This window comes from Sabethes cyaneus, chromosome 1, assembly GCF_943734655.1.
Source record: "Sabethes cyaneus chromosome 1, idSabCyanKW18_F2, whole genome shotgun sequence".
Taxonomy (NCBI): domain Eukaryota; kingdom Metazoa; phylum Arthropoda; class Insecta; order Diptera; family Culicidae; genus Sabethes; species Sabethes cyaneus.
In genome coordinates this window covers 34430086-34455798 of record NC_071353.1, presented here as the reverse complement: position 1 = coordinate 34455798, position 25713 = coordinate 34430086, and the positions used below count along the sequence as shown (strand labels likewise).

General features: G+C 41.6%; 1 protein-coding gene across 1 annotated transcript in view; it reads left to right on the top strand.

Moving 5' to 3' along the window:
- Positions 1-25713, top strand: part of LOC128745548 (thyrotropin-releasing hormone receptor) — a 109239-nt gene extending 83526 nt beyond the window's left edge. Inside the window, exon 4 of the mRNA XM_053842622.1 lies at positions 24363-25713. Within this exon, the coding sequence (XP_053698597.1) occupies positions 24363-25713 (1351 nt within the window). The remainder of the gene's footprint in view (positions 1-24362) is intronic.

Below are 25713 nucleotides of genomic sequence, written 5' to 3'. Positions count from 1 at the left end.
GAGCTACAAAGCCCGGAAACAGGTGGTACTGATGCTGGGTGCAGTAGTGTTAGCATTCTTCACCTGTCTGCTGCCGTTCCGAATGCTGACCCTGTGGATTATCGCCGTATCCGAAGAAACATTCCAAAAATTAGCCGTAGAAAAATACTATAATCTACTGTACTTTAGTCGAATAATGCTCTACCTCAACTCGGCGGTCAATCCGATCCTATACAATTTGATGTCAACCAAGTTTCGAAAGGGATTTTTGCGGCTGTGCAGATGCAATCACCTCTGGAGCCGAACCAGCCGTCAAGCTGGAAAGACACGTGGCCGGTCAGCAACATTTACAACCACTACAACCTCGTCCTATCTTACGAGTTCATCCACTCGGAAAAGTAGTGAAAAATATACATTATCACTAGACGATTTGCGCTTCCAGCGGCTTCAAAAGGTTCACTCGAATGGACGTGCAGTAGAGCTGGGCAGTACGGGAAAGTCACCCTCGACCAGGACCACCGTCAGCGACGATGAGGAACCCTTCCAGTTGAGTCGATTGTACCGGATCAATCTACTCAGACAGTATTCGACCCCGCTACTGCCGACGGTTGTTCCTTTGCTGCCGACAGGGATCAATAACAACAAATCGGCTGAAGGTGCGGTCAAGCATGAATTCAATGTTACTTTTAAGGAAGCAGAAGGCAAAAGTGAGTCAACCGACGGAGACAGCCAGAGCAGCGCTGTCGTCGTCATCATCGCCGTCGGTGAGCAACCGGTCCGGCATAATAATCTGCTAAATCCGTGGAAATTAAAATTCAGCAGACAACTGCAGCAGCCGCAAGGCAGGGCGGCTCCATCTTCGACAACGACGTTCAAGCAGATGTCGCTGGACGAGAGCCTACTCGGTAGGGAGAAGTTTTGCCCGCTGGTGGCCGATGTGGGTAGAAATGACGTTTAGCAGAGCGTTTCCTTCCGCCACAGGGAGCCGCACGTTCCGGTCAAAGACTGCACATCATTAAAGCAGTGAGCAAAGTTTTACTCTACCGTCAAAAGTAACCAAAGATTGAGGGAACAACGATTTCGATTCCATCTCGACTAGACACTGTTATGTCGGGAAAGTAAAAGTAAGTTTCGCATGGTCTTGAACGTCGTTCGAATATCGATACCGTGGAAATTCTTTCTGTAGCTAAAGTTGGCAGAATTGGGAAAAAATCGGTAAGAATTTTAAATTGCTTTATTTTACTTTGAGCTAGTCCTGTAAATCGATATCAGTATTACATTTAGATTTCACTAGTCTGCTGTTAGAATAAATTAGTTACGATGTTCGCAAAGGAAAATAGTAACGAGAGAAACTATCGCATGAAGAAGTCATGGAATTTCTAAATTAAGAAGCTGAATCGGTTTCATCAACGTGCATTCCTCCTGTTTCAAAGACGGTTGTCGATTGCTGGGAAAATGCCAATGCTTAGCAACAGTAGAACAATTCAATACAGAACGGTCTTTCCATATAATAATGACCCTTGTCGATTTTAATGAAATTTCTTGTTTTCGTATGTTTATTTTCTTCTAGTCTTTTTTAGCCTTTTTATCAAACTACATTACTAGTGTTGCTTTAAATTTTTTGTAATACAATACTCTTGTGGAGAGAAAAGTCCAGGCACTGATGAGCAAAGATTTCGGATCACAGGCTCAGACACATTTTTCCCCCACGGGTGAGTTCAAGGCAAAGCATTATTTTGCCCTTCCAGATTCCAACCTATTTCTCTCTCTCTGCATGGTGCCAATCGATCAAACCAAACGGAAAAATCAACTACCGTCAATGGGCAGAGCAAGCTAATGAATGCCATTTTTAAATCCCTATAAACCAGAAAGCTGCCGGAAGCAAGCAGCGAACAATGGTTGTCATTACTTCCGGTACACATACCACCGCAATTAGACCCCGTACCTGCCACAGAAAACCATTCAGCTGTCACTTCTCGATTGAATCGATTCACGCGCACCACGTCCCAATCGGGGCAGATTTTCCCTGGTTCTCGATAACGATCGTTTACCGCCCTGCCGAAAATAATCGTGCTTATTTATCCTACACACATACACACTCTAATGGATAAGCACAAACCATTGGCCATTGTCAAGGCGCACCACGCCGCCGAGGAGGACCAATGTCAAAGTTGAAGCTATCAGACTGCGGCACTCGGCCGGTGTTGGTTGTCGTACGGTGCGGTGGCACGGTTGGTACTCGGAGGCACTTTGCATCCAGCTGGGAGGAAATAATTGAATTTCACTGTTCCACTAACTATAGCGTAGTTTTCTTATGAACTGGTCCCGTCCGCTCGATGTGCCCTCTTGAACCGGCAATGGAATTTAGTCAACATCCTGCCTTCCTTTGCTACTTCGATATTATTTACTATTGGATTAATCTAATTCACTCTCGTGTACTTGTGTGCATAACCCCCTGTACTAATACTTGGAGACACCGGATGAAGATGGTGATGATGATGATGATGGTGACGACGACGATGATGATGATGATGAAAAAATAACCAACGAAAGTAGCTATTTAAGTTTATTGATCGTGTAAAGTACTGGAAAACGACTTTCCATGATAGTCATACTCCCTGTTGACCGGTTGACGGCGGGGTCACATTGGATCAGTCGGAACATGCATCCGCTGTGGATGAAGGACGCAATTCCGGTGGGATAAGTTTTTAGTTAAACTAAAACCGGTGCAACACCTCGCAGTACGACGGACGGACGGAACTGGTCTGCCGCTTTGATGTTTCGAAAGCTAAGCGATAGTATTACTAGTTTTAATGTGGTTCATCAAAGTTTGCTCTCGTTTCATCCGACAGTCCGAGTCCTAGCTAGACGGTAGCGATAAAGTGTTAAGAACTAATGTGAACGTTGTGAAGGTGAATAGTCTAATAAATATTAACGAATTGTGAGCATTTCCATTTGAATGAATAATGTACGCACGGAGAGCAGTGATTATAGAATAAAATCAGTTACTAATGAGAAAATTTGTTTCCTTTATCTAGAAAATATTCATCATATTTTTTTATACATGTTTTATATTTTAAAAACGACGAAAAAATAGTAAAAGGTAATATGAGAGAAACAAACACATTGCGGGTCCTACGATGAATTATTGAGCAAAGTGTGTAATATGTGTAGTGAATACAAACGATGCATAAAACGTAGGATAATTAATGAGAATTGTCCGTTAGTCATTGGCATCCACAGTTCTTTTTTAGAAACGGAAGAAGCGTCTGGTGCGAAGAACGATAAATTGAATGAACAGAAACATTTTCGATATATAGCCGGCAAAATGTTTTACTGACTAAACTACTGCCGCACTCTTATATTAGGTAGTCTAATACAGATCAGGGATACAGGGAGATCACTTTTATTTTCAGCCCGGATAATCGAATCACCCGGATAAACGAATCATATTTTTGGTACTAAATTTTGTTTAGTGTCATGGGTATGAAATGGCGAAGGCAAATGAGGAGCGTCCAATATAGCTCTAGCCATCCCAAGCCCCTACCTAGCGCCTCCACGTGGCCATACTTGGTAATGCTCTATTGAGTAGCCAAGCTAGGAAGTGCGATGCTGGGTGGTTCCCGGCTGCCTGATCTCAAAACCGCGGTTTTGGACAGACGGCAGAGCCACACGACCTTGCTAATAGGTAAGCCTAAGATAAGTTATTTTAATTATTTTTTTTCGTTTTAGCTTATGAAGCATCTCCTGCTATATACTAAAAACTTTGGCCAAAACGAGTTTTAATACTGCACATGGATACCAGAATCAAAAAATTAAATTAACTATTAGAAGCACTTATGGAACCTCACAGGATGCTACTCTATTCCATACGAAGGACTGCTGGTGAGATTATTCTATTTTTGTTCATATATACAAAATTTCATCTTAATATCATATTATTAATAGTATTATTATTGATATCATAAATGTGGAAGGCTGGATGATGGAGTGAATTGCCAACCTGAATCCTTAAGGTCTGAAGCAAATATGGCACTTCTCATTTCAAAACAAACAAATCATCACGTGGGTTAAAGTTGGTACAGCGAAATTGATTATTACCTCATAATGCGCACAAGTGCCTCTACTTGTGGGTCTGCCCAATCCATTTTGGCCCTTCTGTAACAGCATTAGTAAATGATGATGATGATGATGATGATGATGATGATGATGATGATGATGATGATGATGATGATGATGATGATGATGATGATGATGATGATGATGATGATGATGATGATGATGATGATGATGATGATGATGATGATGATGATGATGATGATGATGATGATGATGATGATGATGATGATGATGATGATGATGATGATGATGATGATGATGATGATGATGATGATGATGATGATGATGATGATGATGATGATGATGATGATGATGATGATGATGATGATGATGATGATGATGATGATGATGATGATGATGATGATGATGATGATGATGATGATGATGATGATGATGATGATGATGATGATGATGATGATGATGATGATGATGATGATGATGATGATGATGATGATGATGATGATGATGATGATGATGATGATGATGATGATGATGATGATGATGATGATGATGATGATGATGATGATGATGATGATGATGATGATGATGATGATGATGATGATGATGATGATGATGATGATGATAATGATGATGATGATGATGATGATGATGATGATGATGATGATGATGATGATGATGATGATGATGATGATGATGATGATGATGATGATGATGATGATGATGATGATGATGATGATGATGATGATGATGATGATGATGATAATGGTGATTATGAATTGTGAATCATTCCACGCAACAATTTAAGAATTAAAAATTGATACCATGATCTGCAATACTCGCTGATAAACATATATAGGAAAGGAATTTTATACCTTTAGGGAGGTGGATCAGTATTTGTCATGCTAGAATCATTGTCTAACGTGAAAATGTTTTTTTTTTCATCCGGATAATCGAATTTAAAAACCCGGATAATCGAGTCCGAACTGTAGCTAGTTTCGTTCTACTCCCCCAATTTTATCATTCCTCACACGTATCACATACAACACATCCAGAATTCTATTCAAATTCTTCTTGTCGGTATAACCAGCTGCACTTATGTATGGTTAGCACTATAAGAGTGGTAGCAATAAAGTAGCCGCATATATTGCAAAAATAGTTTTTAAGTAGTGTTGAAAGTGACCTAAATGCTTATTGGCTTGCATTTAATTTGCATCGGTAATGCTTATTAATTACCTGGGTAGTTATTTTATTTTAGAGATATTGATTTTGACTGTTCATATCGAGAATCGATATAATTCTCTCACAGCTAAAACTGCTAAAATAAGACGCTTGTTATGAGCAAGATCTGTACTGTTGGAATCCTTAAAAAAATATATATTTTAACATCAAAAGTTTCAATCTAGTCCTGCGCTATTTGGAGATATCAAATTGTATGAATAAAAATATATAGGGGAGTGTCGTCGTGGTTGGGCCACGTTTTGGAATTCGCCTATAACTTTCGTTCCAAAAAGAATTTTGGAAATCTAAATACAACGTTGCAAAGGACTAAGAATAAGGTATATTTCCGGAAAGTTTTGAACTGATCGCTTGAAAAATAAAAAAGTTATAGGCATTTACGTGAAGACAAAAAATGTTGTCATAGTCGGGCCATGTTGTACAGGTTGGGCCTCCGCAGAAAATCTAAGACATACGTATTGAAATTCTATATAGAGACATGAAAAGAATGAATTCCATGAACCACGGTTCATATAGGTACAAATACCCTATTTTTAATTGCATTTTTGCGAAATTTTGGCGATCTTGTAAAATCAATATTGCTACAATCGCCTTTTCCGAAATGTACAACTACAAAGAAAAATAAAAACAACAAAAATCAAGGTTTTTATCGTATTAATTTTACTTTATTTCATAACATTTTACGCGACTGACTTTCTCTAGCGATTATTGCGCTTCTGCGCTTAAAATTATGGTGGCCCAACCATGACCCGACCCGACCTTTACAAATAGCGCTTTTCTATGGTGGCCCGACCTTTACAAATAGCGCTTTTCTAGTATTTCACTTAGCCTTCCCAAACACCTTACTGGAGGGGATTTTTCTATAGTCTTCGTGTGCAGCACAACACACTTCAAACATTTTCAAAATTTGTCTCGATGATTGCATTTCATGAATCATTTCTCGAAGAAAAATTCATTGCGCCTGTAAAACTTTTTTTGTAAGATTTAGTCACTGAATTCAGTACGGGTGTTATGAATACACGATTGAAACTTACAATATTGGGAAAGTATGCTATCACAGTAAGAAGTATTACATTGGTTATATCATAGACATCATGAGTTAGGCCATAGCAAATAATTTCAAAAGTTTTTGTATCGCCCACCCCCCAGCTTGGAAATTGGCTTGAAAAATCGGGGGGCAAAAAAAATTTGTAGGATATAAGGTAATTTTTTTTTTTCATAAAATCAATTCTCTGTGGGTTCTTCAGCCTGAAAAACTCGAAAATGAGTGTTCGAGTTGAGTTAATGCTTCTAGCACGAAACAGAAATGGAAATTCGAACAACCGAATTTCCGAAAATCGGCCCAAAAATTTTTCTCTCGTTGTTGCCTTTTTTCGTTGATTTTTGCATGGAAAATAATAACGTCCTAAGACAAAGCCTGTTGAACAAAATTTCTCCATGTAACTCGGTTGAGGGCTACCGCTCTCCAATTCCTCGGACACCGAGTACTCTCCGCCAGATCTCGCTCCACCTGGTCTAACCATCTTGCTTGCTGCGCTCCTGGTCGTCTTGTTCCTACCGGATTTGAGGCGAACACCATCTTTGCAGGGTAGTTATCCTGCATTCTTGCAACATGCCCTGCCTATCGTATCCGTCTAACCAACGAAGCTCGAAAGAGCCCTCCTTTCCTGTCAGCATACGACCTTGGCTACCACCGGGGTTGGTTACCCGATCTCCACCAAAGTTTCTCGTATCCCGGCTGGTACCACGAGGCGGTAGGAATAGGAGTTGCTGAATAAGAGGCTATGAACCACTGTAGGGTCTATTTTATGCCTACACGTGCACAAGGCACCGACGGTACGCATTATTCAGCCGTTTACCAACCAACAGCAAACTGGTTTTATTTATTTATTATAGTAGTTTTATCAGAGCATTGCAGATTCTATTAGGTTTAATGATGGGTTTTCTCGAGAGAATAATGGATTTCCTCGACTCCTTTGACTCATTTGATTAACAGTTCAGTTACAATATAATTGAAGAAGACTTGAAGAAACACCCATGAAACTGCATTATCAATAGGTGTCATTCGCCCTATAAACGGTTTTAAAGGATACTTGATTCCCTTTTAAAAACCGACGTCTTAAAGCTTCCTCAAAGCTCTCAATGTAGCAAGTAGTCCAGAAGCATGCTATATTTTGAGCAAAAAGCGGAAGAGGACACCAGTCCTCGGTGTAATGCGACCCGTGCCTAGGGATGAATGCTTCTGGGGGTTTCCCAAGGTCGAACGGAGCCTGCATGGTACCAGAGCACCCTGTGCAGTAAATAACTCCCTCTGTTCCAAGCTGATAAAGGACAGTTGATTTTCTCACCAGCAAAGTTCAACCATCGACATGGAAAACCTTACAAAAACAATTGAAGGGGTAACCAACGACCCCCAAGAGTTGGTGATAAATACCGGAGTAGGTGTAGAGGTGGCGCACGCCGGTAGACCGGAAGTGCGGAGACCAATCGGCACGGTCGATACTGGTGGAGTGATGGACACAGGGAGGGAAGAGCACTTTCACCTCGACAGCATGTCACTGGAAGGAGGACTCTCGGCTTCATCCCTGATCCTAAACTCACCAACAGGGAACGCGGAGAGTGACGCGGATAACCTTCCCGATCCAACGACGCTGCCTGAAGTCAAGAGGCAACCTGAGGCTTCCGGAGATGTGGCCAAGCATCTCTTTAATGCGCAATGGCGACGGCAGAAGTGGTATCGTAGCAAGGGCTACTCAAAGGAGGAAGCGAAGGAACTCGGCCTTCTGCCGGCCAACCAACCTGCCCAGCGGGACCTGGTCGTTACCAAAAGGCAACGATCTGCTGATACGGCGTCCCCGAATATCAGCAACAAAGGTCCCACTAAAAAGAAACCACGCAGCCGAGCCTGCGCGGGTCCTTCGGCACCAAAACCACCCTCGGGGTGCACGTACAGGAAAATAGTGGATGATTATCTCGTTTCCCTGCTCACTACGCACACTCAGCTTCAAACTGTCCGCGTCGTTCTTCTGGATCACATTGCTGACCAGAAGACTCAAGACATTAGGCCAAAGTTTAGAAGCTGCCAGTTCAAGAACGGCTACTTGACACTGGCTTGCTCTGACCAGAACACGGCCAAATGGCTGGTGCAAACGGCATCTACCATCGTCTCGTGGGAAGGGGCACAACTACGGGCCTACGACACGAAGGACTTGCCGAAGGCACATACCTTCATAGGGTCCTTCTAGGCAAGCAAGCACTTTGTGCTTTTCTTGATATTAAAGGCGCTTTCGATAATACGTCCTTCGCGTCAATTAATACGGCTCTCTGTCAAAAGAGAATCGACCACACTACAATGAGCTGGATTCAAGCTGTGCTCTCGAGCAGAGAAATTACAGCATCATTGGAAGATACATTAGTCACGATTTCTGTGATCAAAGGATGTCCACAAGGAGGAGTTATCTCCCCCTGCACTGGTCACTGTTGGCCGACGCACTCCTTCACAAGCTATCACAGCTTGGTTATGAGACCATTGCTTACGTCGACGACGTTGTACTTATCGTCAGAGGAAAGTTTGACTCAGTATTGTCAAGACGCTTGTAAGGAGCTCTATACACCACCATGTTATGGTGCTCACAAGAGGGACAGTCGTTATACCATTCACTAGGCGAAGGAAACATACCATTACTCCCTTTATACTGAATGGTTTCAGACTGGGCTTCAGTAATGAAGGTAAACACCTCGGAATAATTCTCGATAAAATACTGAACTGGGCTGCCCACCTAGGTTATGCCGTTAAGAAAGCAACTTCTCAACTAGCCTTTTGGTCATATACTACTATTGCACGGCCTAGGATAACCTATGCTGCAGTCGTATGGTGGCCAAAGGTGAATGAGGTGACAGCCCAAGCCAAACTAAACAAAGTTCAGCGTCTGGCCTGTCTTACAGTTACCAGTGCCATGCGTACAACACCTACTGCTGCCATGGAGGCAATGCTATGCTTACTGCCTTTGCATCTTCATGTGAAGAAGGAAGCAGAGCTCGGCGCACTACGGTCGGAAAGGAGTAAAACTATACTCGTGGTGACCAAATCGGCCATCTTCGCATACTTCGGGAGTTCAATCTGATACCCTTAGTAACTTCAGTCTCTGACTGCATGGAAGCCAAGCCCAATATGGATGTTCCATATGAGGTGATTGAAACAGATAGCTCAATGTGGAATAATGGAGGGCCCGATCTTCCATCTGGAACTATTTGCTTTTTTACAGATAGTTTAAATATAGGGGCTTGCACAGGCTCCGGAGTCTACGGACCCGGCATCAGGGAAACTATCTCATTAGGAAAGTGGCCCACCGTTTTTCAACCAGAACTATATGCAATATACATCTGTGCAACAATATGCTTGAAGCGAAAGTACAGACATGCGAAAATTGGTAGCTTCACGGACAGCCAAGCAGCACTGGCACTCAAGTCCGCCAAGTGCGTGTCCAATTTAGTTTGTGAGTGCAACACATCATTGAGTGACCTCTCCTGCCAAAACAAAGTTTTATTACTTTGGGTGCCCGGTCACTGCGGAATCGAGGGCAATGAATTTGTTGATAACCTAGCAGGTCCTGAACCATTTCTGGGCACCTCCACATCCGCTAAACAGAGAAGCTAAACATTTTATCTACCCAAACCCTGCAGTAGCTAAAAAACTATTGCATTTAACTCGTAGTGAACTACGCACAATCACGGGACTCCTAACAGGACACAGCCCCGCTCTTTATCATTTAAAGAATATCGGCAAGGTATCTTCCGACACCTGCCGCTTTTGTTATACTGAACCAGAAAGTTCAGCGCATCTGCTCTGCTATTGCGAAGCTCTTGCATTATCAAGGCACAACTTCTTAAGGAGTCTCCTTCTTACTCCATATCAGGTATGGGGACTAAATCCCAAAACGGTCATTGGCTTTATGAACCATGTAGTACCGAATTGGCGCACAGGATTACAACTATCCTGCTCAATTCCATCAATGGGTATGAGCGGTTCGTAAACTGTGTAAAGCAATCGGGGCCTGCCGCAAAAGCGGATCATTAAGACTGTCGCAGTGCCCTTTTAACCCAATGCCCTTCTGGCATACAAAAAAACCGTTCGGCCATTCGTGTTTCGGTCTTTTGTGATTCGGCCATTAGATATATTATTGCCCCGGTAAATGTGGCAAGTGCACACTGGTTTAAAGAGCGAAAAACGCGAACCTGACGTTTTAAGGAGGACAAACGTAAATAAAATGTTATTTTTCTAAAGCAAAGTTGTTGTATGTCATCAAGAGCAACTTTTGGCATGAATGAATTTTTGATTAATCCGCCTAAAAAGGAAATATAAATTTTATTTTTTCAACGATTTGATAAAACAATATGGCTTTTTCAGCAAACCTGTAGAAAATAAACTGTAGATACCTGTAGAAACTGTATACCTGTAGAAACTGAAAAATCTTTGCCCAAGACACTTTGGCTCTATCTATGTATGAACAACATCTGAAAACTAAAAAAATCCATTTAACTTTTTGAAGGGATTTTGAAGGCTCACTATGTTCTCCTTCTTGTGTTACTTCACTTAAATTATTTAGTAAAGTAAGAAATTATACGATTGGAATATTAGTGTGGCACACGTAATCCTATCTATCCTCTTATTTGCCCTATTTTTTTTTTAAATGACAAAGGTTAGAAGAGTCTTTCGTTGGCGACGGCGTTACCGTGCGTCAGTTACTAGACAAGCTCTGAGAGTAGAGTTTGTAGACTTAACATCTGTTTGTTGACTTTAAAGCGAAGTACTATTCAATCAAACGAAATGAGTTGTGGCAGATAATACTAGAGCATGGTTTTCCGACAAAAATAATTACGCTGATTCGTGCGACGCTGGATGGGTCAAAATCATGCGTCAGAATAACCTCAGGGCTAAAAAATAATATTATAATAATACTACAAGTTTTAGATGACTCGAAATGGAATGACACATTTCAATTTATCTAATTCAAGCAGAAAAAATGAACGATTTGGAACGGTGAACTGATAGTTTGAAGCAATAGGTGCAACCGTATTGAATAGGTATGTAAATATCCACCAGAATCGTTGAAGGTTGCTTTAAATAGATTTTCCGTTTTTCCTTATCCTTTGCTATGGAACACCACTTGCACTATACGAACAGAAAGGAAGCGAAAATATTGTACGTGATCAGCTTGGCAGAAATCCTGTCAACTCTGCTCGGAAAATATGGCACGAAGCATGAACGTTAGTGGAGAATCACTTCGATGGCTCTACAGATAAGACATGCGTTATAAGAAAAGAAGTTGAAAAAAATGTAATATTCTTAGTGCTTCGGAGCCTATACAAAAGAAAAGATTTCGTGGATAGAGCAGATAGCCAAATTTTTTTTGGTAAACAATTATTTGTTTTGGAAGCAAATATTCAATCACCCAAAGATAGCGACAGGGAAAAAGTACAACTATCATGGTTGGGAGTGCGGTTGCAAAAGAAATACTTTATGATACTTTATGATTTTATAAACAACGACTGGTGGACTACATCCTGGCATTTAAACCTACATGTAAATTAATTATTTATTAAATTTCACGAATCACTTCATTTTACCCTTATTGTTAAACAATTTGCATATAATATATTCTCAAATTCAGTCATCAAACTGGGTTTCAATTGCATTTCGGATTATTTCCTTTTTTTAGATTAATTTTTATTTTAAAAATTTAACTGCTGAACTGTCCACGATTTTTAACTATCAACCAAACACAAACATGAGGATTTTAAGAGATATCCAAAAGCATAAGTGAGAAGTTCATTAAAAACTAGATTGACCGTTTCACACACCATACTGGTACGGGTCATGTAAGCCCTAGCAGACGGTCGTAGAATACCGGAGACAACGAAATTGCCGGCTCTTTAATCCATCAAGGATGCGATGCGTTCATTGCCTATAAATTACCCTCGAAGCCAACACTAATCCTCGCACTTATCGTCCAATTCAACCGCATTCGACTCTAGCAAACGGGTTCAGTAATACACAGGAACCGCTGATGCCGCGCTCTCGTTGCACCGGCGCGGCGTGAGAAAGTTGTAAATCACCCGCTCGCAATTTCATTCACAACGCATCTAAGGCCAGTAAGCAGCTACGACTAGGATAGCGACATTAGCATCAGTTGGCTTTTATCGTTCGCAATTCAAGAGCTGCCGCTAGAAAAGACCCGGCGCATGCATCTGATGGCAGACAGGCAACGTTCTACGCTCGGGCTCGGAGGCAAGCAATATCGAGCGTCATGATACCAAATATAATGGAACTTTTTTCATATATGTACATATGTTATCATCTATTACGAGGTCAAATTTCAAGTTTTAATATCAAATATTTGCTTCGTCGTGTAAATCATGCATTTTAATTTATGATTACACATCAGGATATGGAAAACAATCTAGATAAGAACAAGCAGTTTCAATACATCAGTTTTAGGAATTTTCTGCTCTTCCCCCGACACAATGCAGCGGAACATTATCCAACAGCCTGCCGTGCATTGCGTTCAGTAGCGCTTAGTTCCACCCAATTAATTGTAAAGCATTTTGCATTATCGCCGTAACCACCCACTAGGGCCCGAACATGATTGCTACCGCGGGCGGTTGGTAAAGCTCGGACCTGAAAAGTGCTTCGACACAATGTCGTTTCAACGGTTGCTCGTTGAGCATATTTTGCTTTTCAGTTACAAAGGCACGTCCGTCGCAACAGTTGATGTGTCGTGCAACAAGCTCTATGTTGCGCTATGTAATTCAGTCATGTCGCATAGTAGCAAGTTTTTGTCAGAAATCGCGAGAGAAAAAAAGAGCGGGAGAAAGCTCTGAACCACGTGTTGTATGCATCTAACTCAGACAACAATCGATTGGGAAATTTTTGGATTTCCATTCATTGTTTTATTGACGAAATAAATCTTTGCGAGATTGATCGTGAAATTGACATTTACACCTTTTTTTAGCTGCTACAAGGTTGCACTCTCCGTTGAGGGACGTACAAATCGATATTTCCGGAGTGATTCGCGATAAGGGCGCAACTAACAAAGTGTGAACAATGAGAAATATCACTGTGATAATTTGCCAGTACATTTTATAGTCATAATTTAAATGAAAGTTACAAAAATCAAGTTTAAAGACATAAATTGGTGTAGAATAAATCAATCTTATAATTTCACAACAATACTGCATAAAATTTGTGCATTCAAGCACTAAATCTAAGTTTTATAGTTGAACCCCTTGGAATGAGCCTCAACGCATTTTGACAATGAGATTCGCCCAGCCCTGTTTCGCCTTGTTTTGATTTTTTTATTTAGTTTCGCCTGTTTACAATGCGCCTGTGTTTTGAAAACAACGCAGTTTCGCTCTTTACTATCGCCTGTTTACAAAAAGATTTGCAAATAAGCCTGTCACTTCATAACAATGCGAGGGGCTAAACTGCAAATTGTCCTTTGTTTTGATTAAACACTTCTATCGCCCATCACTAAAAACTTGTTTAAATAATTCTAACGATTAAAACAGAAGAAAGGATTCTTGCCAAGAATATCATCAGTCTTTTTAAGGCTGATGGTGTAATAAAACGATTTGTTTACAATTTGTCAGTTGAGCCCCTATTGCGAATCACTCCGGATTTATATTCAAGTCGCATGGGGAAAAATTACAACATAATTTCGTGAATGTGTTTTTGGTTAGAAGGCGTTTCTCGCTGATTTTCGATTCAGCGCCGTTAATTTTATTTTGACTCGCCGTATCTTATTTTGATTCAGCAAAATTCAAACGACCTGTTCTATCTTTTTTTTTGGAAAGTGAGAAAGTGTCTGGTGCAAAGAACGGATTGGAAATTGGATGAACTAGAAAATTTCGATATGTAGGCCAAAATTGTATTGAATTGTACAATGGCAGGTGGGACTCGCACCCACGCATTTTCGGTTGCCGACCAAATATTTTACTGACAAAACTATTGTCGTATTCTTAGGTATTCTAATGCCTAGTTTTATTCTCCCAATTCAATCATTCCACGCACGCACTACACACTCCCTCTGTAGGATAGAAACAGGCAGTCTGTTGCCGGATGTCTCTCCGGTAAGCATAGTGCTTTTATCCCCATCGGGTGTGTTTTTTTTTTACTTGTAGTTGACTCTGTACGCGGTCAAAACGTAAACTCTTTTTGTGGAAAGTGATGAAGTGCTTGGTGCAAAAATGATAAAATTAGATAAACTAGAAAACTTCGACATATAGGCCAAAAATCCCTATTTTATGTAACTTCACTTTACCAAACGCTGGGTTAGATCCAATTTATTTTAAATATATTAATTTCCAACTTTCTGAAAAGGGGCTTTCAACCAGTGGTTGGATCGCCCCAAATGAGATCCAATCCATTGATGTCAAAAGAAATATATTGTAATAAAATTTACAACGGTATAATTTTTGTTCCCAGCACGCATCTATTTTTGGCAGGTTTCGCTAGATGAAAGGCGCTTTACTCTTTTTTTCTGAGTATACAAAGATGTGCAATTCAATATTTTTGGAGTCCGCTAGGATCAAATCTATTGTTTTTTTCCTGAAAAGCTATTTTCATGTACAACTCGATTGCAGGGTGGATGATTGTGGAAATAAAAGACATTTTACTCTATTTTTTCGGTCTATTTTATTTGACCAACACTGCAAGAAACATACATGGACCGTGAACAAACACCAAACCGGATTCAACTCCAAACACCAAACACCAAACAGGATTCATATAAAATGTCTGCTTCTGATGAGAAAAAATTAATATCAGTCCAGCGCATATTGACTTTACACTTCCTTATATCAATAAAACTAGAGCAAAATGTTTCTCACTAGGCCAAAACTGCAAGGGAAAGTCGCGTGTAATGAACAAACACCACACCATTGGAATCTTTATAAAAATATCATTGTTTTAACAGATTGTAAATGTTCCTCAGTGACATTTCAAGAAATTGTGCTAAACGTCTGGATAAAAAATAAAGCGACAATGGTCGAATGAGCAACTAGTAAAGGTTATTATATAGGTGTGTTCTGCTGACGAAGATACCTGAACCCAGTAAGAGTTCGACGCACGAAGTCGGACAAATGCATGCAAAAGTCATACCGGTTTTGGACAGAGAGTTTCTGATGCGAAGAATGATTAATTGGATGAACTGAAAAACTTCAATATAGAGCAAAAATATATTGGGTTATGAAATGGCAGGTGGGGCTCGCAACCACGCTCTTTCGGTTGGTACTCAAATGTTTGACTCACTAAACTACTGCCGGCCGTTTTATTAGGTAGTCTAATGCCTAGTTTTGTTTTATTCTGTCAATTCTATCATTCCGTATAAGTATCACAGACTTCCCCTGCGACGATATTATTTTTGTATGACTGCTCTACGTTTCCACCGCCGAGAAGATAGTCTGTTATCTACCCGGTCAGTGCAATAGAGACCAGCAGTGCATTGCCGACAGTCGCTCCGGAAAGTCTTCATGCCGCGTGGTGGTTAATCACGACACTTGCCGGAGCAGCTGGGGGACCCACCGAACGAACCAAGCTACAATTCCTCCAGCTTGGATAAAGAGGAACGGTATACGCTTTTTTAAGCATTGTTTCATTGACCCTCCGCTAGTTAATTTTACGCTGTTGCACTTCAGGCTTTGTCCCAGTCTGTTTGGACACTATTAACACCTTTGTTTTATTACTTTCTTCTACCGTGCCCTCCGTCGATTGTAAAATCTACCGTTCAAAAAATTAATTATATGTTTGACCTCATTAAAGGTCAAAACTCTTTGACGACGAAGGTAATCTACAGTAGGCGGAAAGTGGAGACTTAGATGACTATGCTAAAAGTTAATGCGTCAAACACTAAATACATGGAAAGTAGGGGCTCGACGTAGACGTAAGTGCCCCTCTCACGGCTGATAACCAACTAGAAAGGGCAGAGGAGTTCATATATTTGGAATCACTGGAATGAGATCCAGCGGCCCACTTAACCTTCCTAGTGCATTGGGGTCGTTTTCGACCCATCGGCATACTTACAAAGCTTGATACTCAGTAACGGTACGAGCTAGAGACTTGAAATTTTCTGACTTTTCCTAACTTTGAAAAATTAGCATTGTGGAGGAGTTTCAGCTTTCAGCGACATCTAGAAGAGCCACAGCAAAAAAAGTTACATATTATGCATTAAGGGTCGAAAACGACCCAAGTTTTGAAATTGCTCTCATTCATCCATTTTCAATCCGAATTTCGTTTTCTTTACCTCGTTTTAAAGATATGGCCAAAAACTAGTACCCAAGGTATGTTGGGGAATATTTGTTGACTGATGGCCACTTCTGCGTCGGTTCCGGAACACCCCCTACCAGGTCCCGGGGAACATTTTTATATTTTGAGATAATTCATTTTGCGGCACATCAAATCACATTGGCTTGATAAAATAAGACTAGTGGAAGTACAATGGGGACATTTTGGACCCGAATGGCCACTTCCCCATCAGTTACGGAACATCCGGTACCTGGTTTTTGAGGCCATTTTTGAATTTTAGGATGATTTCTATTGCGGCACGTCAAATTTCATCACATTGATAACATAAGACTATTGAAAGTATAATAAACACATGTTGAAGGCAAATGGCCACATCAGCATCGGTCCTGGAACATCCGGTACCCGGTTTTTGGGGACATTTTTGTATTTTAGGATAACTCATAATGCGACATATCAAATCACATCGGCTTGATAAAATAAGACTGATGGAAGTAAAACAATGTCATTTAGAAGCTAAATGGCCACTTTACCATCGGTACTGGGTCATCCGGTACCAGTTTCGGGGGACATTTTTGGCTTTTGAGATAATTCACCATGAGGCACCTCAAATCACATCGCGTTGATAAAATAACAACAATGGAAGTATAATGGGGCGTCAGTCGCATATAATCCGGTACCCGGTATTTATAATGAACCGTAAAACGGGGTAACTCGGGGCATATGAATTACTCTGTAATCCAAAAATGTCCCCAAAACCCGGATACCGGATAGTCCGGAACCGATGATGAAATGGTAATTTTGGCACCAAAATTTTTCCATTGTACTTCCATTAGTGTTATTTCATCAAGCCAATGTGATTTGATGTGGCGCATGATGAATTATCATATCCAAAAATGTTCTCATAAACCGTGCACCCGATGTTCCGGAACCGATGATGAAATGGCCATTTGTCTTCAAATGGTCCCCATAGCTCTTGGAACTGTTTTATTTGATCAAGGCGTTGTGATTTGATGTGCCGCAAGATGAATTATTTCATAATCCAAAAATATCCCGCGGAACCAGGTACCGAATGTTCCGGAACCGATGGTAAAATGGCCATTTAGCTTCTAAATGACCTTATTTTATTTTCATCAGTCTTATTTAATCAAGCCGATGTGATTTGATGTGTCGCAAGATGGGTTATCCTAAAATACAAAAATGGCCCCAAAACCCGGGTACCGGATGTTCCGGGACCAATGCTGATGTAGCCATTTGCCTTCAAACTGTCTTTATTATACTTTCAATAGTCTTACGTTATCAAGCTGATGTAATTTGACGTGTCGCAAGATAAATCATCCTAAAATTTAAAATTGTCCTCAAAAACCGGGTACCGTATGTTCCAGAACCAATGAGGAAATGGCCGCTTGGGTCCAAAATGTTCCCATTGCACTTCCATTAATCTTATTTTGTCAAGCCAATGTGATTTGATGTGCCGCAAAATGAATTATCTCAAAACATAAAAATGTTCCCCGGGACCTGGTAGTGGGTGTTCCGGAACCGACGCAGAAGTGGCCATCAGTCAACAAATATTCCCCAACATACCTTGGGTGCTAGTTTTTGGCCATAGCTTTCAAACGAGGTAAAGAAAACGAAATTCGGATTGAAAATGGATGAATGAGAGCGATTTCAAAACTTGGGTCGTTTTCGACCCTTAATGCATAATATGTAACTTTTTTCTAATGCATTAGGAAGGTTAAGGGGGCATAGTACTTTTTCAATTCTAAAAAATCGAATTTTTTTTTATTGGTTATATCAAAAGATTAACATTTTTAGCATATGTGTTTGAAACCGTTTCGATGAATTCCAAAAAATGACAAAGTTACAGTCATTTGTACCGCGCATGTCTGGAACAATTGCACAGCGCATAAAAACTTCAATGCCGTTTTTCTCGAAACCAGGTTTTCAAAGTCGGTACCATAAATATCTCAAGAACGGCTCGAGCAATTCTCATGATTCTTTTTTTGTTTTAAATCCAACAAAATTATCTAGTGTTTGACCCATCCTTTTTTCGATATTGCAATTTTTGCATTTTTGAGAAATGTTTAAAGTAAATTTTTTCTACTAAAATCCTTACTTTTATGTTTGAATGTCCGCCATTTTGTTATGCGTTCGAATTTTAAAAAAAGGATGGGTCAAACACGAGATAATTTAATGTACTTTCATGTCGTTTTAGAATTTTCCATTTCGGATAAGCCCCCGAGCGCCAATCCATGGTACCGCAATTCATGTTTTTTTCGAATGATCATGTTCAAGGAGCCGTAAGGGAGGAGGGAAGAGGTTCCCATGTATAAACAAAATTGTAAATATTAGTATAAAACACAATGTTTAGAATGCAAAAAACCCGAATCAATTCGCCTTCCGCGTTATCGAGAAAAAAATATTTGAAATAAGGCCAAAAATATGGTGTAAAAAGTACTATGCCCCCTTAATCAGAAGCCCATATGAACCTTCGCAAGACGCTACGATCAAGCAGCATACGCGGTCGTATGATACTGACAAAAACCTTTATAAGACCTGGAAATTAAATAAAAAGAAAACTTATCCAATTTAATTCTACTATGTATATTTTATTCTTGATAAATACGTATTTCGCCTACGACTTGCTGGCTTCCTCAGTGTATATAAGACGCATAATTTTTACGGACTTGAAACTGTGACGATCCCACGGAGGATATACGCACACTTGTTATGCTCGAATGGAAGATCTTTAATGAAGTACAAATGGGAGTATCGGAGAGGATTCCAGTGTATTTCTTACGAATTTTGGTAGATGGCGCTGGGCCGAAGTCGCCGTGAAGTTGCCAAAAACCGTTCTCTTCAACAGCCATACTGTCACGAACAACAGCGAAGACAAACGTGCGAGATGTTTCGACCAGGACGACGGCGATCTGCGACTACTGAGACGCAGGGGAAAATAATTACGAGTGACCTGCTAGAACAACTATTCCGGGCTGATGCGACGCGTATGTTTTATGAAAACGTTCACCAAACTCAAAAGAGCTATAGCCCAAAAGCCGATATGTGCAAGCGACGAGGGAGAGAACCTAATCACAAACGAGCGCGAGGTGGTCGACAGGTGTCTGCAGTTCTTAGATGAGTATCTCAACGGCGATATAACAGAAGAAGATGCAACGGAAGTTAACCTAGCAGTACCTACAAACGATAACAGCGTGTCAGCTCCCAATCTCGTAGAGATCTGGCAAGAAATCGATCAGCTGAAGAATAATAGAGCCGCCGGAAAGGTCCAACTTCCGTCAGATTTCTACAAAAATGGCCAAGAACCGCAAGCAACGGCACTTCATTGGATAATTTCAAGAACTTGGAAGGAGGAGAAACTTCCCGGAGGAATGGATGTAAAGAGTCGTTTGTCGCATCTATAAAAAGTGTGATCACCCAAGTAGCAATTTGGGTTTTATTACGTTCTTATGAGAGTATTTAAGACCAAAATTGGTCTTGAAGACCACCACAAGAGTACAATAAAACTCACATTATTGCATGGGCAGCTACTACTTACCACTATAGGAGCCGAGAGCCGGGGTGGTTCTTGCCGTATCAAGAATTCCTCTCGATTGTACTTGGTCCTGGGCCACTCGTCGCCAATTCGTTGCGCGTCTCGACACACGCAAGTCGGCTTCAACCTGATTGAACCATTTAGCACGTTGGGCCTCTCTATTCCTGGTTCCGGTGGGGTTCTTGAAGAGAACGGTTTTCATTGCGCAGTCGTCCGGCATCCTGACGAAGTGGCCGTCCCACTGTCGTCTCCCAACTTTCGCCAGGTATACGATGGGAATCTCTCCAAGTAGTGCATGTAGCTCGTGAATCATACGCCTCCGCCACTCTCCGATTTCCGTTTGTACTCCGCTAAAAATAGTCCGCAACACCTTTCGATCAAATACGGCTAGTACATGTATGTCTTCCGTAAGCAAAGTGACTGTCTCACGTCCGTAGAGGACTACCGGTCTGATTAGCGTTCAATACATCATTAGCTTCGTACGGCAGCGTATGCTCCTTAATCGAAGCGTATTGCAAAGGAAAAAGTAGGCTCGATTTCCAGCTTGAATGTTTCGTTGAATATCTTTACTCTTATTATTGTCGGCAGTAACCAGAGATCCCAAATGTACGAACTCATCAACCACTTCCAGTTCATCGCCGTCAATAGTCACTGTCCGTGGGAGGCAAACGTTGCTTTCTCTGGAGACTCTTTCTACCATATATTTGGTTTTCGACGCATCCTCCGAGCCTCCGTTTTTAGTCTGGCGTAGATTGCATCCGCCGTCCCAAGGTTTCTAGTAATGGTGTCGAACTTGCCTGCGAAGGCTAGGCATTGGCTACTCTTGCCGAAGAGCGTTCCTCTTGTTTCGATGCCCGCTTGTCGGATCACACCTTCGATAGCGATATTGAATACCATACAGGACAGTCCATCCCCTTGCCGCACCCCTCTGCGCGATTCGAAAGGACTTGAGAGTGTCCCCGAAACGCGCACGTAGCACATCACTCGCTCCAGAGCAGCTTTGATCAGCCGTGTCAGTTTGCCCGGAAACCCGTACTGGTGCATTATCGGCCGTAGCTGGCCGTGGGTCGTGGGCACGTCGTACTCTCGACATTTCTGGAGGATTTGTCGGAGAGTAAAAATTTGATCCGTGGTAACATGGACCCCATAAAGCCCGCCTGATACTGCCCTACGAATTTTCTTGCAATTGGGGATAGACGGCGCAACAAAATCTGGGTAAGGACCTTGTAGGCGGCGTTGACCAACGTGATACCGCGTTAATTACAGCATCTAGCTGGTCGTCCTTTTAGTACATGGGACAAACTATACCTTCCATCCACTTCTCCGGTAGTTTCTGCTCATCCCAAAACCTAGAAATTATCTATTTTAGTGCCGTTGTTAGCGGTTCTTGGCCATTTTTGTAAAACTCTACCGGGAGTCTGTCCTTTTTGGCGGATCTTTTATTTCTCGCCGGATCTCTTCGAGATCGGAAGCCGGCACGCTGTTGTCTTTGTTCAGCTAGATTGCTTTAATTACCGCAGTATTATGCTAGTAAACGTCGCCTACAAGGTACTTTCCAGATTTTGTTACGTAGTCTACCCCTAATAGCAAGAGAATTCGTAGGGCAGTATCAGGCGGGCTTTATGGGGACTCGTGCTACTACTGCTTCGAGCGCAAACAACTATAGCAGTAAATGCACGAGTGCGGTTTACCGGATAAACTGACACGGCTGATCAAAGCTACCCTGGAGCGGATGATATGCTACATGCGTGTTTTGGTGGCACTTCCGAGTCATTTCGAATCGCACACAGGGTTACATGAAGGTCATCCAGCTGTTGAAAGTGTCATCCGGCGAGCGAACATTGAAGCGAGAAGAACGATCTTCAGCAAGAACCCCGCCGGCACCAGGAATAGGAGGGCCCAACGTGCTAGCTGGCTCGTCCAGGTTGAATCTGACTTGCGTGTGTCGAGACACTCTTCTATTTGGCTACGAGTAGCCCAGGACCGAGTACAATGGAGAAGAATTCGTGATTCGGAAAGTTCCTTTCAGGCTCTCTGCTGGTGGCAGTAAGTAAGGAAGGCCTGCAATACATCAACCAACCATTGTCGTTAAACACGAGAACTTTCTTACTGTTTACCTATGGGTATAGGATTAAAGCAGCCGTTAACTGTTTTTGGCGAACTTCGAACAAATAGGGAACACTAGGGGCACCTAGGTCCTCCCATAAAAAATTCGCGCCGATAAGTTTCAGTTGCTGTGGTAGTCGAAGGTTCGACAGATAGTTGTTACAGAACCATTTGAGAATATTTCTTGTCGTTAGTATTCCTCGTCAATCTGTAGATAATTAGTCTACTTCCACCAATAGTTCGATGATATTCATTGTCACTTGCGACACAGCGCCCACCAGGTTTGTATAGATCATTACCCGCACTATTCTATAAATATAAGTTCTTCATGTAATAAATCCGGAATAGTGTGCCTAGTAGGGAGACGGTGATCAATGACGCCCGCGAACGAAACAACATTGCTCAACTACTTTCGGCGGTGGACAAACCAAAGACCATTGATCTAGTATGAATTACCTCGGGCCACCGGAAGAAAACGAAGGAAATGGGATCCATTTTGACGTTACCTTCTCATTGAGCCTTATTCTGCGAGACGAGTGACGTGACACGACAAATTTTAATTTTTTTCCACTCGTATTTCGGCGTTCGGCGTTAGTCGAATCGAATAATATTGGCGTTTCAAGACGGTTTTCTTGCGGCGTTTGGCTCGATTTGCGGAACACCGAAGTAAGTGTGAATGGCAGCGCCGCGAAATTCAGCTTGCCTCGCAGAATAGACCTCACGTCACTCGCCTTGCAGAATAGACCCCATTGTCGACTCAGCCCCGTATAATGACAATAAGCCGATTTGTCATAGGTAAGCGTCGCCCTCAAACAACTCCACCGACCATGATACAAATTGATGCTAGCTAGTTGCTAATATGACAGATTGCTAATGAGTGCGCTGGCCCTGTCCACGCCCCACACGGGTGGCGTGTGGGAACGCATGGTGCAAAGTATGAAGGAAGTCATCAACATACGAAATCGTTAGTAAGCAGCATACTTTCCTACAATGACGTCAGATCTCTCAAAGTTAGAGATTTGGCGTACGTAAACACATTCCAAAAAACCCATTTAAATTTTTTTTAACCCGGATAATCGAGTCCGACCTGTATAGCTGTAGCACTTATTTGACTTATCTAACACTACTGTAAATGATGCATCGAACATCCTAACCCAGTGATGGCAAAACTGATGACCTTTGAAGGGGTCTGTGTAGCTCGCCGACTGATTTGAGGGATGGTAGAAAGGTTAGAGATAGGATAATTTTACCTGATATCAACTGAGGGGGCATCCAATTTAGTCGTGATGACTTGTGCATGTTCTAAAACTGGATGTTTTCCAGTAGGTAACCATAACTAGGAAAACGAAAGCAATAATAAAAAAGTTAGTTTACATGTTCTGTCATTTTACTTGCTTACACACAAAGCTCTGATTAACAAAATTTAGGAAAAACTAAACATGAGCACTCTTTTCCAAGTGAATAGTTGATTCGAAACGGAAGAGGTTTCAACGCGGGATCAAGTGCTAGAAAAATGATAACTGTTACTAACAAAACAGGTAAAAGTTAAAATTCATGACAGTAATATCCTCCATTTTTTATTCTATTCTAAACTTCTACTTTTTGTTCCATTCTAAAAGTGAGCACCTTTGTTTTTCATATATTTTTAACAGTATATATTTTTATGTGTGGTATATGCATTGTATCTTAACATTTTCTTGCAGCATTGTAGATACTCACCCATTCTTCTTACAGCACCTTACTCTATATTTGGATTCTAATCTGCTGTTAGTATTCTAGAAGTTATCCTGCTGATCAGTAGTGGTATGTAGTCATAATGCACATTCAATAACTAGATTGTTAATAGTAGTTTATCGATTGTAGCTAATTATTCAATCAATCATTGCTAGTAGGTAGCGCAAAACTAAAAATTATAGAAAAACTTTTTCAATGTTCACCTGCACTTAATTAATACACAAAGTTCAGCCCTGAAATTCTCAAAGTTGTAATAATTGGACTGGATAATTTTAAAATCTGTTTGAGTAAAAACCAGATTATTCATTCGATTCTAGAGCAACTAACCATCCGGTTCCTAACCGAGTTTTCTATATTGTTTTCCCCCTTTTACAGTCCGATTCTGATGATCTCATCGTACGAGTACGTGGAGTACGTCAACGGGAAGTTGGTTGCATCCTGTCTGACGCCGGTGGAGAACTTCTGGCATGCGGGCTTCTTCGTCGGGAGCATCGTGGTGTTCTTCATTTTTCCCCTTTTCATTCTAGTCGTGCTGTACTCGGTGATCGCCAAGAACCTGATGGACAATCCGGGTATCATCATGTCGAACGCCACCGGCAATCGGAACAATATGATCAAGTATCGGAAGCAGGTTACCTTCATGCTGGGGGCGGTCGTTGTCAGTTTCTTCTTCTGCTTGTTGCCGTTTAGAGCGTTAACATTGTGGATCATCATTGTGCCCAGCGAGAAGATCGTTTCGATCGGTATCGAGCGTTTCTACATCATCTTGTACTTTTGCAGGATTATGCTGTACATGAACTCGGCCGTCAATCCAATCCTGTACAATCTGATGTCTTCGAAGTTTCGCAATGGATTTCTGCAGCTGTTGGGCTGCAGCAAACTGGTTCGGTCAGACACATTGTCGTCAGGAGTACGAAAGGGAACCTTCCACACGACGTCCACGAATCTGAGTAGCTCCCACAATAGCTCCAGTCAGAGACGGCTGACCAGAGAGGAAAGCAGCGTCAGTGGAAGTATTCGGGTGGTTGCAGAAAATAATAGCAGAAAGCGATTGGTACACCATAGACACAGTAGTACGATATCAATACGATCTTCTAACGACGAAAATCGAGAGAGTGTTACCGGAAACAGTATTTTGGAAACAAGCCCATTAAAAGCCTGCAAAATCGAAGAGCTTGACGAAACAGTCTCGCTACCAAATGGTTACGGTTTCCTTAGATGTAAGCTAAACACTAATAAGTGTAATGTTAGTTATACTGCCAACAGTTGTAACAGTAAGACTAGTCATCGGGCGAATGGAAGCATCTCGGTAGAACCGACAACCATTCACCAAACCGACAATAAACAGTTAGTTATAAGAAAAGCTATCGTTGTAGTGCGTGAGATAGAGGACCAGTCGTCAGCAGTCGAGCGACAGGATGACTCAGGACAGATCTCGAACGGAGAGGAGGAGCTCGGGGCGGGAAACCCGGACTGCACAACCACCGTCATCCTTAACACATGCGGCTGCACGCACCAGTTAATGTCCATCACTGCCAAAGAGGAAACAAATGGCAACTTTGTCGGCGCCGGCTGTAGCGTCGTCGTCAGTGCCGATGGGGAAACAATTTCCGGCACCGGATTTAACAGCTTTGATTTGGATAGCAGCAGGTATGACGAAGGAGCGGATTCTGATGAGATTACTAAAATAAGACAATTTTACGGCTCCATGGAATGTGATATCTAG